Source organism: Camelus ferus, chromosome 3, assembly GCF_009834535.1.
Source record: "Camelus ferus isolate YT-003-E chromosome 3, BCGSAC_Cfer_1.0, whole genome shotgun sequence".
Taxonomy (NCBI): domain Eukaryota; kingdom Metazoa; phylum Chordata; class Mammalia; order Artiodactyla; family Camelidae; genus Camelus; species Camelus ferus.
This window is the reverse complement of record NC_045698.1, coordinates 36,188,091-36,214,153: the sequence shown is the minus strand read 5'-3', so window position 1 is coordinate 36,214,153 and position 26,063 is coordinate 36,188,091. Positions and strand designations below refer to the sequence as shown.

At 39.8% G+C, this 26,063-nt stretch overlaps 1 protein-coding gene across 1 annotated transcript in view; it reads right to left on the bottom strand.

The window, feature by feature from the left end:
- IL31RA (interleukin 31 receptor A) overlaps nucleotides 1-26,063 on the bottom strand; it is a 60,165-nt gene that overhangs the window by 30,991 nt on the left and 3,111 nt on the right. Inside the window, exons 2-5 of the mRNA XM_006187373.3 lie at nucleotides 18,648-18,737; nucleotides 10,740-10,857; nucleotides 7,601-7,773; nucleotides 3,228-3,379 (exon numbers count right to left, since the gene is read on the bottom strand). Of these exons, the coding sequence (XP_006187435.1) occupies nucleotides 3,228-3,379; nucleotides 7,601-7,773; nucleotides 10,740-10,857; nucleotides 18,648-18,702 (498 nt within the window). The 5' untranslated portion in view covers nucleotides 18,703-18,737. The remainder of the gene's footprint in view (nucleotides 1-3,227; nucleotides 3,380-7,600; nucleotides 7,774-10,739; nucleotides 10,858-18,647; nucleotides 18,738-26,063) is intronic.

Sequence of the window (26,063 nt, the reverse complement as noted above, 5' to 3'; positions counted from 1 at the left end):
ATAAGTCAGAAATTTTGGAGCAGAGCCTGAATCAAACCCTTAAAACAGTCTTGAGAGCCTTTTGTAGAGTGTTCACATGGTTCCATTTTATTATAAAGGTGGAAATTCTTGACACTAGGGCCACAGGAAGGCGGTTTGCAGGCTAAAGTATGGTCAAATGAATGACTGAACTTGGAGTCAGAAAACCTGGGCTCAAGTCTGCAACTTACAAACCTTGAGATCTTGGACAGGTGATTTAAGCTCTCTACATTGCAGTTTACTTATCTGTAATAATAAAAATAGTGATGCCTCATTTATAGGATATTTGCAAGGATTAAAAAAAGCACTTTGTAACCCTTATAGCAATATACAAACACAAATCTTGCTATATGGACATACTGGGGATTTCAGAATTAGTTTTTATATGGTTTAGTTTAATCAAACATTTACTAAGCACATGTGCCAGGCAATGGGAAGACAGATGAAAATCAAGGTCTCTGTGTTTGAGAAACTTATAGTCTAATGCTGGGGAAGATGACTTGAAATGACTGTTACATGCAATGACAGAGGAGGAGCACCTAGCTCAGACTCTCAAAAGGAAATATGTCAGACCCGAATTCTGAGAAATGAATAGATTCACGGCAAGAGTAGAGGTACAAAGCAGAGAATGTTTTAAGCAGAAGCACAAACAAGTGAAATGACATGACACAAGGGAACCTAGCAATTCAGGATTACTAGAGAAGCCAGAGCAAGATGTAAGATGAGGTTGGAGAGGTCAATAGGGGCTGGGTTTTAGAGGGTTAAGGATTTGGGCCTTTTTCCACTGATAATGGGATGGGAATCATTCACAGAAGGTTGGGTTGGTTTAGTTGGGTTTAAAACTGAGTAGACTTGGTCGTGTTTGAAAGCTGAAAGGAGAGAGATACAGGCTGCACATTCCATTTTCCTCCCTTTGCACTTTCTCAAGGAGAGAAAGAAGAAGGTTATATTCCCTTCAAGGGATTGGAAGGAAGGAGGCAAAGATGAGGGCAGATGTAGGTGAATTTACCAAAGAGGCAGGTGACAGAATGCTAGAGTTGGGGTAGTTTGCATATGCTGCCCTCACTTAGTATTGGGCATGGTTTAGTAATTTTCCAGAGGGATTAGATCCTGGCTTGTTTTTCTTGTTGAATCTTATCCCAGCAGCCACAGGACTCAAGTCCCAGATAAATAAAAGAAATCAAGGGTTGCTAGCCAGTAGATCACTCCAGAGGTTCCTCAGACTCACTGAGACCATGACATGTGATACAAAAGAAATGAGCTTATGCTGTGCTGGGGACTTCCCTGCTTAGGAGTCCTCTTCTGGGTTCCAGAAACTACAAATCCATGGGTCTTGTATTATACATAGTCAGTCCTAGGAGGATGGATCCAGAGCTGGCACAGAAAGGGAGCTGAGAGGAAGAGTAAACATCATTTCTCTTGCCTTGAATATAAGACAAGTGAAACTTAACTAATTTTTCTTTTCTAAAAGAGTGCTGGTCTAGCAGAGGATGCAATAGACAGTATCTACGTATTTCAGCAAAGGAAAAAGTCTAGTGATGGCCTCATGGGCAAGATAAAAAAAGTAGGTGGAATGACTTTGGTGATAACTAACTGTATTCAAAGACGCCTGAGTAAATGACCACACTCAAAGGAGACGCTGATGCCTCCAGATGGGCTCTGACATAGTCACTCTTTTTGATTGAAGATTAGATAAAAGTACAGAAGTAAGTGTTATCACATCTGAAGATACTGAAAAGTTATAAAGTAATAAGTTAACTATAAGTTTTATTGAAAAGTTAGCAAGTAGAAAGTTAACTACAAGTTTCGGGTGATAGAATAAAGATTCTAAAGAGGCCGAAATGGTGGATAAGACCAACATGAAGAAATTCAATAGGAATAAATAAAGCAGCAGAATTTTAGGTTAAAAACAAACAAGTTGTAAGATAGTGAAGATGTTTTTACTAGAAAATCTCATGTGTGTGTGTGGGGAGTCTTAAAGATTTAACTGATTTAATTGGCTAGGAGCTGATGAAGAATCAATAATGTAAGTTGGTTATTTTAAAAAGTTGATATAATTTCAGACTGCATTGATAGATATATGAGAATTATCTCTGAACGGTAAGGTAAGAAAACATATCTTAAGACACAAAAGGCATTAAACTTAAAGGAAAAGATTGATAAAATTTGACAGTATTAAAATTAAGAAGTTCTGTTTATCTAAAGTTACCACTTAAGAGAGTGAAAAGGCAAGCCATGTGGTAAGAGATATTTAAATACACATAAAAAAAAATAAAGGACTCACAAATAGAATATAGAAGGAACTCCCACAAGTCAATTAAAATCAGGCAGATCATCCAACAGAATAAACATGCAAAAGGCTTAAATTAACACTTCACCAAGAAGGACTCTAAATGACCAATAAACACATGGAAAGGTATGCAGCCTCATTCAAAGTGAGTTAAATGCAAATTAAAGCCATGATTCTATTGCATTCATACAAGGAATACTACACTGCAATGAAAATGTACAAACTCCAGCACTGTATAACGTGAATGGATCTTAAAAGAACAATATATAGAGAAAGAAGCAAAACATAAAGAAAATACAAAATGTATGGATTCCTTTTATATAATGTCTCAAACTACGTTGTTCAGGAATGCAGGCTTACATGGTAAAAACCATAATAAAAAGTAGGGAAGTAATTACCATGAAAATTGGGGTAATTCTTAGCTCTAAAGGCAGGAAGCCTGTGTCATCAGGAAAAGGTAGATGGGGGCTCTGGTGTGCTATTTTTACCTCAGTGGTTTTCACATGAGTACTGATTTAATAATAATTGGTTAAATGCAATATGTTTTATTCACTTTTCTAAACATGTGTTATACATCACAATTTCATGAAACATTAGAAAAATTAAAAAGGAAATGGCAAAAAAAAAAAAAAAAAGAAAAGAAAAGGAAATGGCCAAGCCACTGAATTTCTGGCAGCCAACAAAGCTAGACACAAACCAGGGTGGAATGCAAAAGTTAACTTCTCACTTTTTTCATTTGTCCCTTGGCCATTTCCCATCTAAAAGGCCCAAATGGGAAACCAGGAAGAAAGGTATTGACTATTGTCTATCTTCTATTTTCAATGTAGAAAATGGAAAAAATGATTCCAAGTCAACAAAAGTTGTCAATAATTCTCTTATTTGGGCTCTATAATAGAAACATTTTAATGGCTTAACTTACCCAGTGGGTACTGTTTACTGTTCTGAATCGAAGTATGTATTTAAAATTAGATGACTTAGGTGCCAATACAGGCCTCACCCATCTTATTTGAACCATTCGTTTAACACCCGAAACTGGTTTCACACTGGAAATCTTGGGTGGCTCGGTTTTAACTGAAAATGAAAATCACACAGTTCTCATATCTGCAAAAAGATCAGAAAGTACTAATAACATTGACCCAGAATTGGAAAAAAAAAAAACCTAGGAAGAAAATTATAGTACATATTCTGTGATTTGCTGTATGCAAATAGCATTAATGCAAAAGGAATGCTTGCCACCTCCCATCCTCACAAGAAAAGAATGTCTAATGAGGAGAGGAGATATTCCTAAGATTTTTCTGCATATCGGCCTTCTACTGACTGGGTCAGACCTTATGTTGAGAATAAAGGAGGTAAAATGAAGAGACTACAGGACCAGAAAATGGGCTGTTCCCCTTCACTCCCCTTTCCTCCCCTCAGCCTCTCTTTCTTTGATCCCTAGGAGGAAGGAGTGCCCAGTAGAAAGCGCTTGTCATTTCGCCTGAACACTGCAAACATTCTCACCCAAATCTCTCTTTGAAAATGGGTTTTCTTTTCTGGTTATAAAAGTAACATATGCTCATTCCAAAATTTTTTTAAATATAGAAAGAACATAAAGAAAAACTTTTGCCATCAGCCAGAGATAACCATTATTAGCACTATGGTGAACTTCCAGGCTTTTTACCATGCAAGAATTTGTATACTTTTTTTGGGGGGGGGTAATTAAGTCTATTTATTTCATTATTTTTTTAATGGAGGTACTAGGGATTGAACCCAGGACCTCCTGCATGCTAAGTATGCACTCTACCACTTGAGCTATGCCCTCCCCCCAAGAATTTGTATATTTTTAAAATAAAATTGATATTATACTAAATAAAGCTTTTGTCATTTTTAAAAAATTTACAAAGTAAGGAAATATCCTCTTGCATTATAAATTCTTCAAAACATGATTTTTTCAAAGCTTCATAATATTCTAGCTTATGAACAAACAAGTTATTTGACCCTTTCTCTATTACTGCACATAGTGCTCCCAGTTTTTCATGTTAAACCTCCCTGAGAATAGAAGCTGGGTCTTGATCACAAAGCCTAGAATTAACACTTGACACTTAGAAGGTATCAGGTATTTATGAAGTGAATAAATAAATGGATAATAGTTGCTTCTTTGCATCACTGATGGGTTCCTTAGATCCCCTAGGATAGAATAATTAAATAAAAGTGTATAAACATTTTTAGGGCTGCTTCCCATGAAATGTCATTTTGCTTTCCAAAAAAAGCTACACTAATTTCAGTGTATGTATATATCACAATTTCTTTATTCATGAATCTGTTGGTGGACATTTAGGTTGTTTCTGTATCTTAGCTATTGTGAATAATATTTCAATGAACATGGAAATTCAGGTATCTCTTTGAGATCTGGATTTCAATTCCCTTTGGATAAATGCCAGAAGTGGGTTTGATGGATCATATGGTACTTATATTTTTAATTTTTTGAGGAACCACCATACTGTTTTCCATAATGGTTGTATCAATTTACATTCTGACCAGGGGTACCAGGGTCCTCTTTTCTCCACATCCTCACCATTTATCTTTTGGCTTTTTAAATAATGGTCACTCAAATTGTATGAAGTGATTGTGATTTTAATTTACATTTCCCTGATGATTAGTGATGTTGAGCACCTTTTCACATACCTGTTGGCCATCTGTATGCTCTATGTCTTCTTTGGAGAAACGTCTATTTGGGTCTTTTTACTATTTTTAAATAGGACTATTTGCTTTTTTTTTTTTTTTTTTTTTTTTTTTTGCTTTTGAGTGGTAGGAGTTTCTTATTTCTTTTTGGATATTGGCCCTTCATCAGATATATGATTTGCAAATATTTTCTCCCATTCTGCAGGGTGCAGAATCATTTATTGACTGTTTCTTTTGCTGTACAGGTTTTTTTTCAGTTTTATATAATCCCACTTATTTATCTTCACTTTTGTTGCCTGTACTTTTAGTGTCTTATCCAAAAAAAAATTATTGCCAAGATAAATGTCATGGAGCTTCTTCTCTGTTTTCTTTTAGGAATTTTATGATTTCAGGTCTTATGTTTATATCTTTAACACATTTTTAGTTGATTTTTCTGTATGGTGTAAAATATGAGTCCAATTTCTTTTTTCTTTTCTTTTTTTTTTTTTTTTTTTTGCATATGGATATCCAGTTTTCCCAACACCCTTTATTGAAGAGACTATCCTTTTCTCATTTTATATTCTTGGTGTCCTTGTTGAAGATCAGATGATCATATATGCAGTATTTACTTCTGGGCTCTTTAGTCAGTTCCATTGGTCTATGTCTGGTTTTATGCCAATACCATACTGTTTTGATTACTATAGCTTTGTAGTATACTTTGAAATCAAGTAGTGTGATGCCTCCAGATTGGTTCTTCTTGTTCAAAATTGCTTTGGCTATTCAGAGTCTTTTGTGGTCCCATATCAATTTTAGAATTTTTTTTTTTCTGTTTCTTTGGAAAATGCCATTGGAATTTTGATAGGGATTGCATTGAATTCATAGATTGCTTTGTGTTACATGGACATTTTAACAGTATTAATTCTTCCAATCCATGAATACAGAGTATAATTTCATTTATTTCTGTCTTCTTCAATTTCTTTTATTTATAGGTTTCAGTGTATAGATCTTTCACCTCCTTTGTTAAATTTAGTCTTAAGTATTTTATTCTTTTTGATGCTATTATAAGTAGGATTGTTTTCTTAATCTTTTTTTTTTCTTGATAGATCTCAGTACTTAGCAACACTTTACCAGGTCCTAGATAATACATTATAAAAACAAAATTTCTTCAGAGATTAATTTTACAAATCTGTGTTCTACTAATTTAGACCAAAATTCCTTCTCATTCTAAGTTTTAATCAGTGGTAGTTATAGAATATTTAAATATCTACTATATCTAGTTGAAAGAGGGATAGAAGTTTTGGATTTTATGTGTTTTTCTTTTTTAGTTATCTTTGTGACACAATTTATTTTTAGTAATTTTAACTGCTAAAGTAATACATATTCACTTTAAGAAAGAAAAGATAATAATAATAAAGGTTTATGTTTAAAAAGTGAATAACCTTGCCCCTTCCAGGTCCATCATCAAGAGGTAAACCCAGTGTTTGCCATGTGAGGTAAGCCATCCAGAGGGAGTTCTTAACAAATGTTTTAAAAAGAAACCCTGGTCAAACACTTTACAAAAAGAAAATCTTAGGCCCAGATATCTACACTGGTGAAGTCTATCAAAGGCTTAAAGACAAGGTAACACTTGTAATTCAGAAACTCTTTCAAAAAATAGAAGACCAGGAAACACTTTTCAAGTCAAGAATTGAAACATAAGTTCACACAAAAATTTGTACATCAATATTCATAAAAGCAGTATTCCTAATAACCAAAAAGTGGAAAAAACCTAAATGTCCATCAACTGATGTATGGCTAAACAAAATGTGGTATATCACTACAGTGGAATATTATTCAGTTATAAAAAGGAACAAAGTATACATACATAAATGCTACAACATGGATTGAACCTTGAAAACATTACGCTAAGTGAAAGAATAAGATACTAAGGCCACATACTGTATCATGACGTTTACATAAAATATCAAAAATAGGCAGATCCATAAAGACAGAAAATAGATTTGTGGTGTTGCAGAGATTAGGGGAAGGTGGAAATAAGGGACTGGGGGACTGTTAATGGGAATGAAGTTTCTTTAGATGGGTAATGAAAATGTTCTGGAATTAGATATTGGTAATGTTTGCACAACTTTGTATGATTTTTAAAAAACACTAAATTGTCATTTTTAAAAGGTGAACCTTGTTGCATGTGAATTATATCTCACAAAAGCTGCTACTTAAAAATTATATAGTGAAAATGAGATTTTGAAAAAGAATTTAAAAGGTAAGAATTAGACATTTTAAAAATAAGAGTTTTACTCTCTTTTCCTACATGAGAATAATGTTTTAAGTGGGAAACACTCTGTTTCTTTGAGTAAAATTTATGGTACAAACTGCAAGAGGAAATCAGGAACCACCAAAAAGTCTCTTTTCATTTTTTTTCATATGGTCAGTTCCTTCCTTCTTTCCTCCCTCCCTCTCTCCCTTCCTTCCTTCCTCCCTTTCTCCCTCCCTCTTTCTCTTCCTTCTTCAATAAGACAGGTTTTCTGTATATCTGTAACACACCTATTATATCCTTGAGCTTTGAGTCTGGTTTTGAGTCCAGAGATATCTCTTAAAAAAAAAAAGGAGTATCTTTTAATAAAAGAGTATGTAAGAATATCAAATGACACTTACTTACGGTATCTAAATTCCAACGTGTTATATCAGATTGAATGACACCATCTGCATTTCGAGCTTCCACTTGAATGGTATAAATATCTGGTCTTGTTATATTTGGAAGAAAAAAAGAGCATGAAGTACCATTTTCACTTGGAGGACTACGTGTATCCCTTTTACGTCCATAAGCGCTTTAAAGGAAAAGGTGATTCAACATGAGTTTAGTACAGCAGTTTGGAAACGTAGCCATATTTAATGTATTAAGCATGTATTTTTTAGTTTCACTCAGGGTTTTCTTGAAAATTATATAGTCCAGAATTTGATGCCCATCTCTCCAAATTCTTTCCTCATCTCCAAGGAGAGATAAAAGTTACCACGGAGACCTTCTTGGAACCCTATAAGTCCATCAAAAGCTACACTCATACAATGCATTTCCTGTTGGTAAGAAGTAATTAATAGGCCCCTGAAAATCTCTGATTCTAGCCTTGAGAAGTTATTTTTTTAAAAAATCAAAGAGGCTTTGTTAAATAAACTATGGTAGACACATAAATAGAAATATAATGATAGTTGTTAATACAATTATACTTATTAATATGGAAAGATGCCTGTACTCTATTGCTGCTGGAAAAAAGGATTCATATTATATACAGAATGATCACATTTATATAAATTTATACATTTATATAACTATTCTTAAAAATGTTTGGAAAGGTCTTCATCAAAATGTTAAAAATTGTTATTTTGGTGGCGGGATTTTGGGTGATTTTTTACACTCTTTATATTTTTCAGATTGAATTTTTTGCCATTGGTGTATATTGTTCCCAGAAAACTCTTTAAAATTATTTTCCTAGATAGATCATTTAAACCTCATCAAGCTGTACTTAATGAAAACAAGTATATATGGGTAGGAATCAGATGGGAGGGTACAGCTATAGTCCACATTGCTCTGGGGATTATGTGGGAGATGAGGTAGGCTGAGAACAGAAAAGGAGGCCCACCTTGCAAGGGTTTACAAGTGCAGGGGGTGAGGGAGCAAAGCACAAAAAGGCCTCCAGGGTAATGTTGTGTTGTGGTTATGAGCACAGGCTCTGGAAGCAGACCAGGTTTGAATTTTGGCTTTGCCCCTGTTAACCCTGTGCCTTGGGCCAGTTTCTTAACCTCTCTGTGTCTTAGTTTTCTCATCTCTAAAACGCGAATAGTAATACAACAGTAAAATAGGATTGTTATGAAGATGAAATGAGCTAATTCATTAAAATGTCAGGCACATAGTCTAAATGGGAGACACTATTATTTTTGTTATTAGTACTATTACTATGGTTGAATTTTTTTGCATTTATTCATGCTGTACCCTTTGAGAAACACCCTTTCTCCCTCTCTCTATACCTCTAGAGCTCCTTCAAGTCTCCATTTCAAAAACTACTACCTCCATGAAGGCATCCCAACTTCTCTTTTTCTTCCCCAAGGAAAAATCAATTCCTATTGTTCTTAGGCACCAGTAGGCTTTGTGTTCATCCCACTGACCCACTGTAACCTGCTCTCAGGGCCGACCACCCACAACGAAATCCTTCTATTCTGCCTGGAAGAGATATTCTCAGTGAGAAGCTCACAAAAACACATGCAGTCCTGGGGTCATCAAGGGGGGCTGTGCATGCAGGTCCTGAGGACACCCAGGGGTTTCCTGCTTCTCGTGAGCAGCTGGTGATAATTCTGACCATCCACAGGGAGTGATACAAGTGGGGAAAATGACTCTTTAAAACAGAAAAATAGGACTAAATCTGTCTAGGTTTCCAGATTTTCATTCTATTGGTATTTCCTATTCAGCACTGGGTCCAGAGCCAGTAAGTCTAGGAGAAGATAAGTCATTTGGACAATGGATTATTGGGCCTTTATCATTCTTATTTTCTAAAGTAGGGTCAGGACAGCAAACTATAGTCTGCAAGTCAAATACTGCCCACCTCCTCTTCTTGTATGGCCCACAGTCTAAGAACAGGCTTTAAATTGTTAAATGATTGTGGAGGGGACCAAAAGCAAAAGGAGAATATTTTGTGGCATGTGAAAATTATATGAAATTCAAATTCCACGATTCACAAATAAAGTTTTATTGGAAAACAGTCGAGTTCACTGGTTTACATGTTGTCTATAGCAGCTTTCCTGCTACAGCAGCAGGGCTGAACAGTTTGACAGAGACCCATATCCCTCTAAGCCTAGAATATTTACTATCTGGCTCTTTGCAGAAAAAGTTTGCTGGCCTGTTTTAAATCACCTCTCTGACATATTCATTGATATATCAGTGCAACAAGGAATATTGTTTGCTTTTTTCCCCCTTTCTTCTACTGTAAAACACAAGGTGAACTTCTCTTATAATACTAGTTACTAATTTCCAAGGAGTGAAAAAAAAGGAATACACTTGAGATCTGGTATTTAAAAACAAAACAAAAGCTTGGAACTACAGACTGTCTTTTTGAAATGAAAAAGGTTTACAGATCATCTTTCAATAGTTCCCAGCACAGGTCTCCTTATTCCTGGGGGACCATGAAGGATGTAATGGGCCATTTTTTAACTTTCAAAAAATCCCTGCCCATATACACTAAAACATCTAGCTTTTGCTTAGAATTATAATTAAGAAATTATAATTTTTATTCGAATAGAATTAGAATAGAAAGCAATGCTTGATGTAGTTTAAAAAAAAAACAAAAAACGGGCATCCTTGTCCTGGTGGAATACTGTTTTTCAGGGGTCACACAGGAAATTAGTGGCAGACTGAGGTAAATCTGCGCTTAGTTCTGGTTTATAACCCTATTTACTATATCTGGATTCACGAAGAATGAGCAATTTTATAACACATTCTGGACAGAGGAGGACTATACTTAAATATAATATATAAGCAGATTTCCCCACTGTACTTACAACTGGTGACTCATCTCCACCAACCCTGCAGCTCTAGGAGGTCACCATGCAGCTGTACCTCCCTGCCCTCTCTGGTTGTTGATCCTGTCAGCAAGGATGTCCCCCCAGCCACTGGATGCAAATAATGGTCACCCAGAAGCTATAATTGAGGAAACATTTTACTTCAAAAGTGACCTGAGTCATGAATGAACCAGGAGCCTCTACCTCCTCCCCTTACTCCCACTGACAGCACACAAGCTCCCATACTTACTAAGTTCTGCTAACTATATATGATGTAGAATTGTCTTCTTTCTCTGGACTCCACGTGCAAGTAAAATTATTCATATAGTATAAGACACAAGAAATGTTTTCAGGCTTAGCTGGCAGAGCTAAAAAAAAAAAACACATACAAACACAGTAACTTCAGTACATGATAAATATTGCCAACATCTGAACATTTTGAGGAAAACAGGCTGATTGAAAGCTGGATTTCTTGGTTAGTTACTAGGTATAAAAGGTCCTCCTAATTAGGGCCATGGAGAGAATCTAACTCCATCTCTTCAATTATTCCCTTTGAAAACCTAGATTGCTACTTTTTAAAAAATACTTTTTATATATTTTTACTCAAAGCAACATTTGAGAAGCAAAAACTGTATTAAAACACTAGACAAACAGAAAGTGCTAATGAAATACTAAGTAAAGCATCAAATGATAGAACCACTCTGGATAACTGGGCAATGGATGACGTGGCAGGGCAGAGAAAAATGCAAAATGCTGAGCTATGCCCTACTTCAACCCTATGTATCAATAATTTTCCTCAAAAGATTGTATAATAGAGAAAATTTCTGAAAAATCTTCAGCTGTATTTTCATGTCTTCAAAATCTTGCTCCTTGTAGTTCCCCACCCAATAACATCCATCCCTTCATAGAAAGAGCAGACACTACCACCTAGAACTGGGATCTAGACCCTCAAGGTGCCCAAGATAGGAATGCAGGAGTGCATGAATTTAAGTGGGGAAAATTTTTTCGTCTTTATTTTTCACTAACATATTGCTGAAATTTACAATTTCCTTCCATTGTGAATGGGGTCTAACAACCCATAGTAATATCACTACTTGTGACTTTGTCACCATTAAAAGTGACAGCTATTTTCATATTATATTTCTGTTGTTGTAATACCTGGAAATATCAAATACTATCGTCACTGTTACCAAACTAATTATTAGGTCTTCTTATTTAATGTGTTACTAAATAAGCACATAGATATTACTACATCACAAACTTGTTTCTAAAATATTTTAATAATGTCATTTCAGTATATTAGGGAACCTTTGTAACCCTGTGTGTCTTATTTATGAATTTACAAATATTACTTTGAGAGGTGGTCCATAGGCTTCACCAGATGACCAAGGGGCTCATCGTACACATGCACACACGCTCACATACACACAATTAAGAACTAAGGACTATTTTAAGCTAAGGGCAATGTTCAGCTCTGAGGCTCCAACTAACTTCTTTCTGAGCCACTGGTAAGACCATATTCTTAAGAAGCAGGCATTTTTGAGAAAGAAAGGCAACTTCTTAAGTTACCTTTACGTAACAAAGCAAATCTCTAGTGCTTCTATGAGGGAAATCCCTACCAGGCAAGAAGTAAGAAAAAGTCCATCACTTCTAGCAAGTAAAATATTGGGACAGGGGTGGAAGTAAGACAGAGCAAAGCGCTCAGATGTCAGTGTTCTCGGTGGAGCAGTACAAATGTGCAGATGAGTCTGATGAACCGAAGTCATCTGGACTGGTGCCTACTTTGCCAGGCACAGCCTGGGGGAGGTGACAAGTCTAGATGAAGCCTGTTTCAGCATAACGTAGAAGTTCTAACATTGCACTGGCAGAGGGCGGGCTGGGCCAGCTGTTCAGGTAAGCTCTAGACAGGTACAGTGTACCATGCAGGGATCCAGAAGTCCCCAGTGTCTCAGGGTAAGGGGGCGGGTGTGGGTGTAGACGTGCAGGGCTGGCCCAGGCCTGGGATTCGGGTGAAGAGATTTCTGTGCACAAGGGGACGTCCAGACCACAGGCAAAGGACTGGGGCATGAACTTCTGGAGTAGGTGCCAGCATGATGCCCCAAAGCCCAGGCAAAGCCAGCTGCCCCACAGCAAACAGCAGAGGAGGGATGAGACCACAGCAGACAGTCCAGAGAAGAACAGATAGCAACACAAGGTCTTACTCACATGGATTTCGGAGCCCTTGCCCAAGACTCTGAAGTGACATAAACCTTGTTCATATACCCATATACCACCTTAAGGAGGATCAGGGTAAAGGCAGAAACTCTGGTTAAGTGCACACTTACACCAGGGAGACTGAATTAGCTGAAAGACGCTGTAAATCAGAAGAAACTGACACAGTAGTAACAAACGTAAGTGCTACCCACCCTATCCCCTTCCTTAGCCTTGCATGGCTTTCCAAGGGAGTGGGGACTTTTGAAACTGATTAGCCTAATCATAGAAAATAAGGATGTTATAATTTTCTCTGCACATCTGACTAATACTGTATGCATTTCAACTCTGTCAGAGGTAATACATATCCTGCTTTGTTTGTTTGTTTGTTTTATGAGGGGGAGGTAATCTGGTTTATTTATTTCTACTTGGAGGAGGCACTGGGGATTGAACCCAGGATGAACCTAAGCATGAACTCTACCACTTGAGCTATATCCTCCCCACTGCCAGAGGTAATACATTCTAACAGGAAGGCAGTAGTAAAGTGCTCCAGGGCAGGTGGCATTCACTGTTTTGTTCAGGTTTAGGACTTTGGGATTTATATATTCATTAATATATTTGGTCTATGAATGCAAATCAAAACTACAATGAGGTTTCACTTCACACCAGTCAGAATGGCCATTATTAAAAAGTCTACAAACGATGAATGCTGGAGAGGGTGTGGAGAAAAGGGAACCCTCTTACACTGTTGGTGGGAATGTAGTTTGGTGTAGCCTTTATGGAAAATAGTATGGAGAGTCCTTAAAAAACTAAAAATAGATTTACCATATAATTCACCAATCCCACTCCTGGGCATATATCCAAAGGAGACTCTAATTTGAAAAGATACATGCATCCCAAAGTTCATAGCAGCACTATTTACAATAGCCAAGTCATGGAAGCAACCTAAATGTCCATCAACAAATGATTGGCTAAAGAAGTTGTGATATATATATATACAATGAAATATTAATCAGCCATAAAAAATAATAAAATAATGCCATTTGCAGCAACACGGATGGACCTGGAGATCATCATACTAAGTGAAGTAAGCCAAAGAAAGAAAGAAAAATACCAGGTGATATTAATTATATGTGGAATCTAAACAAATGACACAAATGAACAGAAACAGACTCATAGACATAGAGAACAAGCTTATGGTTATGGAGGGAGGCATAAATTGGGAGTTCAGGATTTGTAGATACTAAATACTATATATAAAATAGACAACAAGGCCCTATTGTATAGCATAGGGAAGTATATGTAATACCTTGTAGTAACTTGTACTGAAAAAAAGTTTGAAAAGAAATATATATACACATACATATATGTATAACTCAAGCCACTGTGCTGTACACCAGAAACTAATACAACACTGTAAACTAACTCTACTTCAGTTAAAATATATATATGGTCTATGAAACGAGCATTGTCCACATAGGTAAAGGAGCCCCAGGGAATGACAATTAAGAGTGAGGGAGAGCAAGGTGCCTTCATTTTGTGCCAACATTTCCAGCTTTTTCCTGAGAAGCTTCCTTCCTGAGTCCTGTACACGAATCTAATCCTGACAGCACCCATCAGTCAACAGTTAAGTCAAAGACTTTCTATCTATGCTACTTGCATGCTGAAAGCCATGACAAAGCTGGTGATCTCCAAGTCCAAATGCTTACAAAGACCAACGTTAACTGGACCTGAAGCAAATAATACCGCATATTATGTGGAGAATAGAAGCTAGACCAGTAATGCATTTCTCAAGCAGCCCACATAGCTTGAAACTCTCCTGAGGATTCCTTGAGTCAGCAAGCAGAAAATTTACAGATTCCACACTTCACAACTGCCAGGGGAACATGCAAAATCCTACAATTGTCAGCCAACAGTGTTCCCAGAGGAATGACTTTCATACTGGCCGACGTACTCCCTGGCTCAGGGACTTTGGCTGTGCGTCTGTGTGTACACATGGGTCTGTCTTTAGTCCTTTGGCCAAGTTCCTTACAAATAGTTGTCCAATATTAGCCTGCCTCCAACCTCCATTTCAATAATGCCCCTCACATAAACTTCTCAGCAGGATTTTAGGGTTGATCATTTGTTGGAAAATGAAATGAGATGCCTTTCCCTGTCTCCCCAGAAAAGTCTCATTATGGACCCTATAGTCATATTTTATTTTATTTCCTTCTTCATTCTCACTCTACCTTGCACTGGCTGAATCAAAGCCAGCCCCACAAAAAATCAAAGTAAAAATAGATTTTCATGGATCCAAATACAGACTCCCATCAAACCTCAGTGAACCCTGGTCTTTACTATTCTTCCTTGAATACCTCTCCTTAGCTCCTTCTGCAGCACTGATTAATCTACATAAAACCCTAAGCCAGAAGAGAGTCAAATGTCTGGTTTCCAGAACCATTAGTGTCACAAGGTATCAGAAGAAGAGAAATTGTTTTCTACCCCACCTGAGCTCTTTTGTGGAGCTATATTATTTTTCCTTCTACCCTTCTAGGTTCTCTAGTTGGACACCTGGAAAACTGAATTGAAAAAAGACAGATTAATAAGGGTAAACAGTATGTTAATGCATGCAGTGCACATCATGTAGGAGAAATCTCAATGAAGAAAAACTCAAAGGGGTGGTTAAAACTTGGGCTTAGACAGCATCTTAACAAAAACCCAATAAATTTGTAGAGAAGTGACAAGATAAAGAAAAAGGAATTTAGGCTTTGAAGGGTGGCAAGCTGTGGAAAGGTAAAATATATGTGGGGACTTATAGAGCAAGGCTTGTGTATGCAGATCCATCCTGGCACTGACTTTCTGTCTTCTTCATGACTATAAAACTCTTGGGAGAGAAGATTTATGGCAGTCCTCATTTTTTTCAGGAGTTTAGGCTTTTAGACAGATAAAGGAAGCTGCAGAAAGTCTTTCTTTCTGCATCTATTGATTCTCATTTACCTCCAAGACCAAAATAATCCTTATGCCAAAGTGGTATATTTTGGGGTGGCATATTCTGATTCCCTACGCAGGTATTACAGAATAGATGGGTGATAAATAAAATGAATTCCCAGCAATATTTTCAGTGCTCATCAATATTCCCCCTTCCTAGAAACATGGGAAGATTTTACTTCCTTGCCCCCTTGAAATTAGGCATGACCATATGACTTTCTTTGGCCATTGATGTGAGAGAAGCATTTACATGCTAGTGCATGATTCTCTGATTCTCCTTTCTCCCTCCCTCAGCCCCTACATGATTTATAAATCCATGTTGAGATGGTGGGAATTTTAGAATGGTAGAGCCTCCATCAGCCTGGGTCCCTGCTGACCTGTGATAGACAGGTAGAGATTGTTGTCTTAGACACAAAGATTTAGGCTTGTTTATTTTTGCAGCATAAACAATGTTTCCTGACTAATCTAAAATATAGATAGCCTGCTCTAAAAACCCAGGATACTAAGACTTAGGGAGGAATTCACTTTAACAGTAGTTTTCCCTCTTCTTGTGTGTTCTCATGACATTCTAATTCTGCATATGTATCTCAGGTCATTTTAGATTTGTTGTATCACAAATCAGGGAGTCAAGGAGGAATGGGAATAAAAAAGGAAACAAATCTACAAACAATACTAGGCTTCACTTACACTTTCTTGCTTTACTTATGATTACCATTTCTAGCTTCAGTTATCTGGTGTGGATCCCACACATGCCTTGATGCACGTACTAGAGCTGCCATGGCTGGCAGAGCTCATGTCTCTTGTCCTGTCTTTCTACTTGCTGGCAACCAATGTGCCTATTTTAAGTCTTGTTTGACTTCTAACTAGAATATCAACTCTTCATCAGAAGACTGTCACAAATATATATATATATATATATATATATATATATATATATATATATAAAATTGTGATAGAGCAATGAAGGGCATTTCACCTCTGCTCTATTTTTTACAAAACCCCAGGAGTACTGGCCAGTATTCCTCAAGACTATCAAAGTCATAAAAAATAAGAAAAGACTAAAAAACTGTCACAGACCAGAAGTGACAATTCAATGCGATTTGCTACCCTGAATTAGATCCTGGAACAGAAAGAGAACATTAAGGAAAAAACTAGTAAAATCCAAGTAAAGTCTGGAATTTAGTCAACAGTCATGTGCCAATATCAGTTTCTTAGTTTTGGCAAAAATGGTACTATAAGATATTAACAACAGGGGAAACTAGACAAGGGGTATGTAAGAACTCTCTGTACTATCTTCACAATTTTTGTGTAAATCTAAAATTATTTGAAAAGAAAATTGTTTTTTTTAAATGGACAACTGAAAGCTAGATTTGACCCTCACACACATCTATCCTTCTCCCACATCTTAAAAAAAAAAAAGACATAACAATATGACTACATTTCTATAAATAACTAGTGCCTCTATTTTTGAAATAAGGAGATACATTCATAGCTTTCTTCTAAGAAAGACTGGGAGAATGTTCTTGCTTATCAGAGAATCTCCCTCATGCAAAAGGAATATTTTTCAAAATAAAAAAGATATTTTCCATCTCTTTTCTTCCCTCTATGCTCGTATCACTTTCGTGTTGTTGAAAAATTAGTATTTTTTAAATGTTTTGAAGTAGAAGAAAGGCAAATCTGAGACCAAGGGAAAGAGTCTATAGGAAGTAACGTAGAAACTGGGGACAGTTAGGTAGGAAATGGTGTGAGTAAAGGGTGTTAAGAAGAGAAGACAGAGATAGAAGATAGGAAAAGACAAGTTGAGGGGAAAGGTATCATGATGCTCATAAATAGAACTCTAAATTGGATAACTGGGAGCAACTGTTGATTTCTGAGGTGGCCAGGAGTAACTGAATGAGGTGGGGAGACACAGGCCTACCTCCTCGTATTGTCTACAAAGCCCCAGAGTGCCACAGGTGTGACCCCAGGGAGCTAGAAGGCAGGCCATGCCAGGACATATGTCTGGAAGACATTCTCATTATCTCTGGATGACAACTGCCCTCTGGGTGACCCCTGGTTACTACATGTTATGGGCTGAATTGTGTTTCTCCCCTCAGATTCAAATGTTGAAGTCCTAACTCTCAGTACCTCGGAAGGTGACTGTTTAGAGATAGGGCCTTTAAGGAGGCATTAGTTAAAACGAGGCTGTTAGTTTAGGCCCTAATCCAATCTGACTGGTGTCCTTATAACAAGAGGAGATTAAGACACACAGAGAGATGACCATGTGGAGAGGCAGCAGGAAGCTGGCCATCTGCAAGCCAAAGAGAGAGATGTCAGAGGAAATCAACTCTGCAGGCACCTTGATCTTGGACTTCTAACCTCCTGAACTGTGAGAAAATAAATTCCTGTTGTTTAAGCCCCTCAATCTGTGATATTTTGTTATTTCAGCCTGAGAAGACTAGTAGGTATACTACATACTTTTTCAACCTTCCCAGGGCCCAATCCCCACTTCTTTTTCTCTGGTCTTAATTTTTTTTAAACATAATGTGTGATGAAAGTAATATATTTCAGATCTGCAAGGTATTATATGGGTATTATGCTCATAGTTTTGAGTTGGACCATTGTAGAAATACATTGTTTCATCATTTCCCTTTATATTCTTAGAATTTATGGCAAATAGTGTGAAAATTGTATGTATTATTGTGTGTATTTTATATGACACCGCTGCATTTGACACAAAAACTATCAAGATAAGTACCTACCATTACTGTAAGACAGTGAATCCTGAACTTTTGGGGGTTTGTATCTCCTTTTGAAAATATGGTAGACCATCCTGCAAAATCTGCACACACATAAGTACATATCAACATGCACACACACAAATTCAGGGACGTCACAAATCCCCAATTGTCCATTTATGTGTGCCCATGTCCAGGCGTCCCTTTGCTCTCAAGTTCATAATTCTTATCCAAAGAAGGCAAAAAGAATCACATAATCCACAAAAGGGCACAGGCTGACCTACCTGCCAGGCCAGATTTGCAGAGTAGAGGGAGCATCCACAGTGCCCAGGCCCACATGGTCCTGGGTTAACGCAGGGAGGCTGAGAAGAGAACTGAAAATACCATCAGTCAGCAGTTAGTTTGCATTCTGTCTCTTCAACAACTCTACTTCCAGTGACAAACAGTTGTGGGAATTTTGAGGAAAAGTATTTAATTTTATTTATTTTATATTATATTTATTTTGTTTTATTTATTTGGCCATCATCACATAGATCCCTTCATAATTACCCCCAATAACCCCAGTCAACATTTTATTTTGTCCACAATGTATTCTACTATGAAAGGTATACCAGCCACCAAGAATATACTCCAGAAAACAGTACTGTCCTCAAGCCTCTGCCTCAGTTAATTTCCCAAAAGCACCATACTATTTCACCTCTCCATGCTTTGTCCATGTGGTTCCTTCAGCCTAGAATGTCCTTTCCTCCTTATTCCTGATAAATGAATCCATTCTTACAGATTCAGCTAAAAACCAACCTTCTCTAAACAGCTTCCCTGAGCTCCCAGGTGGACGCAGCCAGCCAGTCCTCCCCTGTGCCCCACCCACCCTCCTTATCATCTGTGCTGTAGCACGCGTCACACAGCATGGCATTAAGGAGTTTACCTGTTGGCTTCTCTTATTTCTCTATGAAGACTTAGTGTTGAAAGGAGTGTCTGGTACATGATAGACATTCACTATTGTTTGTGAAATTAATTAGAATAAAAAGACTGCTGGCTCCTTATCTTCATCCCAGATGAGATGGTGAGATAGTGTAAGAATAAAGCAAATGTAAAAGAAGTGATACCTCACTTTCAGGAAAAATAAGTGATACTACATTTTCAGCTGACAGATAGATCGTTATAGGAAAAAAATAGGAGAGCTCTCAACAAAATAAATCATTTTAGAAAAATTCACATGCAGTATTTCTGGACAAAACAACAAGTATAACATTTTCTCAGATACAAACCAGTTAAAATACCTAACTAATTAAAAATGCCTAAGGCAATAAAGCAGAATGATGTTACGGAAACGACAGACCAGCCAAGAAACAAGCACCACTCGGACGGTTGGAGTACTCAGATGTATTACGCCGGCGGGCTCAGAGGGGCTTCTGCTCCGAAGCTCTGAGCACTTCCAAGACGTGCGCATGAGGTTTTATAGGGTGAAGTACAAGCTTGGGGTATTCAGCCAATAGGCATGGAACAGCTTTAGCAGCATCATTATCACAAAAGTGGAGGCAGGGAGGTGGAAACCAACATTCCAAAGCCAGATATATATCTTTGAAAATCCAGCTGGCTAGCAAAAAAAACATGAACAGCAAACCAACACTAATTAGCCTAGATTTACAAGTTAGTCCAGCAGAACTCAGATCAGTATTCCAATATTTAGATTTGTGAGTTATCTTGTTAGCCCAGCCTAGCCTCTCCTTCACATCCCTAGACTTGTGAGTTATCTTGTTAGACCAGCCCGGTTTTTCCTTCACATTCCCCCCTCTTGATGCTTTCACAACCCTAGTTGGAGTAAGCATCATCACTTATCTTGTGCAGGGGCTCGTAATTGGAGGCTAACATCTGAAGTTTTATAGCCTCTATCCGCTCACTGACAAAGTGGGTCAGGAAGTTTAGGACACAGGGCCCAAACAGCAGAACTGCAAAAACTAGGAGCAAGGGATCTATGAACAGTGCCAGCCAGGAGGTCCAGCCCCGGGGGCCTGTCCATTGGCTCTTATCTAAAATATGTTTTCTCTTTTTCACTCGGTCTTGTAACTCTTGAACCATCTCTCTGACAATTTCTGATTGATTGGCATAAAAACAGCACTCTTCGTTTAGGAAGAGGCATAGTCCCCCCTCTTTGGCCGTGAGTAGGTCCAGACCTCTCTTGTTTTGTAAGACCACCTCGGCCAGAGAGTCAATCTGATTTTGCAGAACAAGGTATAAAATAGCTATCAGGATTCTATGGCCTATGTTTCAGTCAGGTAGGGCGGTGATAGCTAGCCCCACTGCTAGTATGCAGACTAGTATAGCAAACAAGGAAAAAGGCAAGGGAGCACAAAAGAAACACGTTTAACAGCTGCGTTGAGCTTTCCTCAAGCTTCGGCCATGCGTTGACTAGCCAGCTTCCGGGTGTGGCTAGAGCAGGGCTCGTCGATCCTTTTCTGGTCCCTCTTGATCTTGAGCGGGTCTCCCGGGACACTCTCAATTTTCCAGGGACCCTCTGTCTGAGGTGAAGTCGCTCTCTTAACCCTGGAGTGATGGATCCAAGGGATGATTCCTGCAACTTTAACAGCTGTAGGGGTAGTTAATACCACTAAATATGGTCCCTTCCATGTTGGTTTGAGAGGTTCCTTTTTCCAATCCTTCACCTATACCTGGTCACCTGGTTTATGGGGATGCACTTGGACCCCTAATGAAATGGGGGTTTTCTCTATCACCCAACCCCAAACTTCTCGTAGTACTTGTCCTAGTCCCAAAAGTTGTTGGTGGAACCCTAAATTTCCTGTTTCTGGGGTAGGATTTCTCATCCTGACTAAAGGTGGCGGTCACCCATATAGAGGATTTCAAAGGGAGAGTACCCAATATTAAATCTTGGGGTGCATCTTATTCGCAGCAGAGCAAGGGGTAAAATATCCACCCAGGGGAGCTGGGTTTCTTGGCTGATTTTAGCTATCATTTGTTTTAGAGTTCTGTTCATTCATTCTACCTTCCCTGAGCTTTGAGGCCGGTATGCTGTGTGCAGGTTCCAGCGGATGCTCAGTGCCTTTGCCATTTGCTGTACAACTTCTGCCACGAAGGTTGCCATTGTCAGACCCGATGGAGGTAGGCATTTCAAATCGAGGGATAACATCCCTGAGGAGAGCCTGTCACTTCCCTTGCTTTCTCTGTCCTGGTGGGGTAGGCTTCTACCCACTCTGTGAAGGTGCAGACGAAAACCAGCAGGTACTTATATCCCTTACTGGGCCCAAGTTCAGTAAAGTCCACTTCTAAATCTTCAAAGGGAGCCAGTCCTCATCGCTGTATTCCCATTGGCCCAGTGAGCCCTTGTTTTGGATTGTTTTGTGCACAGAGCAAGCAGTGCTGGGAGACTGATGCGCACAGAGTAGGGAGACGAGAAACTAGGAAGTATTGCTTTAAGAGGGCCTCCAAAGCCGTTTTTCCCATATGTGTGGCTTCGTGTTGTTGTTGAAAAGTCATTGGTTGGCCCCCTATAAACATCTTGACCTTGGGCTTCCGGGGGCCCAGGGGCAGGGAGCCTGGTCTCTCCTATTCTGAGTCAACCCCAGCCAGTCCGATGTGATTACTGGCTGGTGGCTCCAGCTGATAAGTAGGCCTTTTGGGGGGTGCTCTCTTTCCATCCTTTCTGTTTTGGGCACTCGTTCTTCCAGTGTCCTGTCTCCTGGCAGTATGCGCACTGGTCTCAGCCCAGGGGCATCCATGGTTGGGGTCCCCTCTTCCGGGGTGGTGCAGGATTCTGGCTGAAGTTGTTTTCCTCAGGGCTGCTGCAAGGAGTGCGGCTTTCTGCTTCATTTGCTGGTCAGCTTCTCATTGGGCTTCCCGTTCTCGGTTTACAAAAACTTTGTTTGCTACTTCCAGCAGCTGTGTAGCGTTCATCCCTGCAAATCCATCCAGTTTTTGGAGTTTCCAGCGTATATCTGGGTATGATTGGGCTATGAAGGCAGCGTTGACCATCCGCTGGTTTTCTTGGGCCTCAGGATCAAAAGGAGTGTAGACTCGGAATGCTTCACATAGTCTCTCATAGAAGTCAGTGGGGGTCTGGCCTCTGGGTCACCATGGTCGTTTTAGACATGTTAGTTGGCTTCTTGACTCCCACTCTTAGCCCTTGTAGGATGGCTTCCCAGTACTCACGCAGTGCTTCTCTTCCTTCTTGGGTGTTAAAGTCCCAATCTGGTCTGGTGTCAGGGGCATGTGTCATGGCCCACCCCTCAACATCCATTGTGTCCCCAGGGGCTCGACCCTGCAGCCATTTTCGTGCTTCAGTGAGAATGCTTCTCCTCTCCTCCGTATTGAAAAGAGTCAGAAGCAGCTGGCGGACATCTTCCCAGGTGGGCCAGTGAGAATGGAAGATAGACTCTACGAGGTCAATCATAGCCTGCGGCTTGACAGCCTGATTACAATCGTCACATACCACCAAGTAGAAATCATCGTGGGCTGGACAGAGACCAAACATTCGCATGTCTTCGCGACAGAGCCCTATTACTATCCCAGCATCGCTTCGGGACTGGGCAGGGGCCAGCGCTCCCCAATAGTTGCCATGGAGGCGGCGGCGGCCGAGGTGGAGGTGGTGCCAGAGCTGTGGGAGCTGCTGCTGCTGCTGCTGCTGTTGCTGGGCAGCTTTTCAGAGTAGGAAGGAGTATGATGGTGACAATTGAGAAGGGCTGTGGTGCTAAAGGGTTGGTAGCAGAGTACGGGGTGCCCGGGCTGAACAGTCTCATTTTCCCCAACTCATTGTGGCCCTTTTGTCTCCCGCAGTGGCATTTGGAGGGCCAGTGGTGCTGGCTTCCCGGCTTGTGCTGACCGGAGTCTCCTTCCTACCAGCTCAGCGTGGGGGCTGGGCTCTGCCTCTGGGTCCTCAGGTTGGGGATGTGTTGGTGCCCCGGGGGCATACAGGGGGGCAGGCACATTTTGTCCTCTGTGTCTCCCTGGAAAATAGGCTCATTTTTTTTTATCTGTCCTTTTTGGCCTGGACCGGCTGAGCTGCTAGTATCTTGCATTGTCCAGGTCCATTTGAGCAGAACCGAATCCATGGGGGTAGAGTCTGGGTGATATTCAGCCAGGAGTCAATGTAGGGGAATTGATCTGGGTGGCCTGGGGTTCCAGTGATTATTTGATAGACTGCTCGCACTCTTGCTAGGTCCAGAGTTCCTCCTGAGGGCCACCCAACTCCAAAGGCCGGCCATTCAAGCTCGCACAAAGAGCAGAGCCTGCCAGGGGTCATTCAAATTCCAGTCTCCTGAGAACCCCTTTTTGAAATTCTTAATCATGCAGTCTAGAGTGGTGGGTTTTGACTTAGAGCCTCCCATTCTTTTTAGATGTTTGGGAAGGTAGCCTTTATATCTTTTCTTTTTTCACTCCTCAAAACACTGGAGTTCCCAGAGAGACTGCTCTCTTGCTGGGTCTGTGAGTTGTTTGAAGGCTAATTTGCTCAGGGAGTCTGGGTTCAAGTCACAGCTGATATCTCTGGAGCTCAAGACCTCAAGCAGCTCCAGGGGCTTTCTTCATTAAATCCTCTGTATATCATGAACTAACGTATCGGGGGCATGGGACTGACGGCGGATGGTAAAACAAATGGACTAGAAAAGGGACCTCCAAGGCCAGGTGAGCCCAGTCCTGAACGAATTCGTTTCTAAACTTAAGTCCTGGGGATCTGAGGCTAGGCAAAAGGGGCACTACTTGGGTCAGTTCAGTAGGGGAACAATAAGTCTCGGGTGTTCTGTGATAGAATCAGGTAGGAGATTTTCTCAAAGAAATAGCGTCCTAGCCTCTGAGGGCACAGGGGCATTGACTCATTGACTGTCTATGTCCTTTTCCCTCCCAGTGTAGCCACCCTGTGCCGGTGTCGCAGACAAGACAAGGGATAGTTTTCGTTGCTTCCACCTGGCCGCTCCCCTCACAGGGACGAAGGTGCCTCTTAGCTTTGGCAGGTCAGTATAAGCCACTGACTCCGATCGGGACCCTGAGGAACTGATACCGCCCTGAGCCGTGTGAGGTCACCACAGAACCGCAGGTTGGGACTCACTCAAACTCCATAGCAGAATGCCGTGGAGCTACAAACTCGAGCCTGATGGCATGCTTCACAGGCCACTCATTCACTCACACACACACACACACACACAGAGGTTAACAACAGTCCTCCCACCAATACCAATATCCTGTTTCCTGTAGGAGGGGATCCGCCTCCTCTTCTGTCCACTGGGACAGGACCTGATTTCCCCATCTGAAATACCATCAGATGGAGAGCTTGTAGGAGGGGATCAGCCTCCTCTTCTGTCCAATGGGACAGGACCTGATTCCTCCTGGGGGTTCCTACCTTGTCCGGACGGCCACCTGGTGAGTCTGTCCGTCCCTCCACGGAGTATGGCTCTGGTTATAGCCCAGCCACCTGGGGGTCCGAGTTGCCGTCACGAAGGAGAACCCAGAATACCGTTGGGCGGAGCCACCAGTCCAGTGACTCAAGGGGCCGGCGTGGTTGTATCTCGCTGGGGCCTCCAGAAATGTTACGGAAACAACAGGCCAGCCAAGAAACAAGCACCACTCAGAGGGTTGGAGTACTCAGATGTATTAAGCCGGCGGGCTCAGAGGGGCTTCTGCTCCGAAGCTCTGAGCACCTCCAAGATGTGTGCATGAGGTTTTATAGGGTGAAGTACAAGCTTGGGGTATCTGGCCAATAGGCATGGAACAGCTTTAGCAGCATCATTATCATAAAAGTGGAGGCAGGGAGGCGGAAACCAACATTCCAAAGCCAGATATATATCTTTGAAAACCCAGCTGGCTAGCAAAAAAACATGAACAGCAAACCAACACTAATTAACCTAGATTTACAAGTTAGTCCAGCAGAACTCAGATCAGTATTCCAATATTTAGATTTGTGAGTTATCTTGTTAGCCCAGCCCAGCCTCTCCTTCACATTCCTAGACTTGTGAGTTATCTTGTTAGACCAGCCCCATTTTTCCTTCACAATGAGAATTTGGATCCATAATAATAAAAATACCACCATGAAACAGTAAGACACTGGTTATGTAACAGCAATAGTTAATGCCTGTAATTCAAGAGCAGTAAGTAGTCTCTCAAAAAATAACCACTTTGATTTAAATGAGTACAAAGCTTAAAGGGAAAAATTTTTATTTTTTCAATGAAGAATAAATATGTTCTTTAAACACTAATTGTAACATAAATAGCATTTTTAATGTCTAACTATTCATAATGTTGTCTTAATTTTCTCCAATTCTTAGCCAGAAGACATGACTTTACAAGTTCTAAAAGCATATTGGAAAGGGAAGGAGGCCCAGCCATGAAGACTCTATAAAAGATATGATGCTGACAGTCTCCATAATTGAATAAATGAATAATTATGGATGTTAAAGATAAAATTGTTATTCCAACACAGGACTTTGCTTTTTAAAAAATCTTATCAATATTAAATATTCATATATATAAAATATTTTAATTAATTTTAACTATTGTTTGAGTCCTTTACAATGAGAATTGTCACCTATTATTTGTACATTTTAAGCCTTAAAAAAAAGCAACAGTACTAAATTACACCCAGAGACAGAGCTGGAAAAATTGTAGTAGAAAAAAAAAGGGTTGAGAACCACTGATCTACTTGCAGAGACAGGAGCATGGACAGTGACAGCAAATATCACCTGGCAAGCGCTGTGATT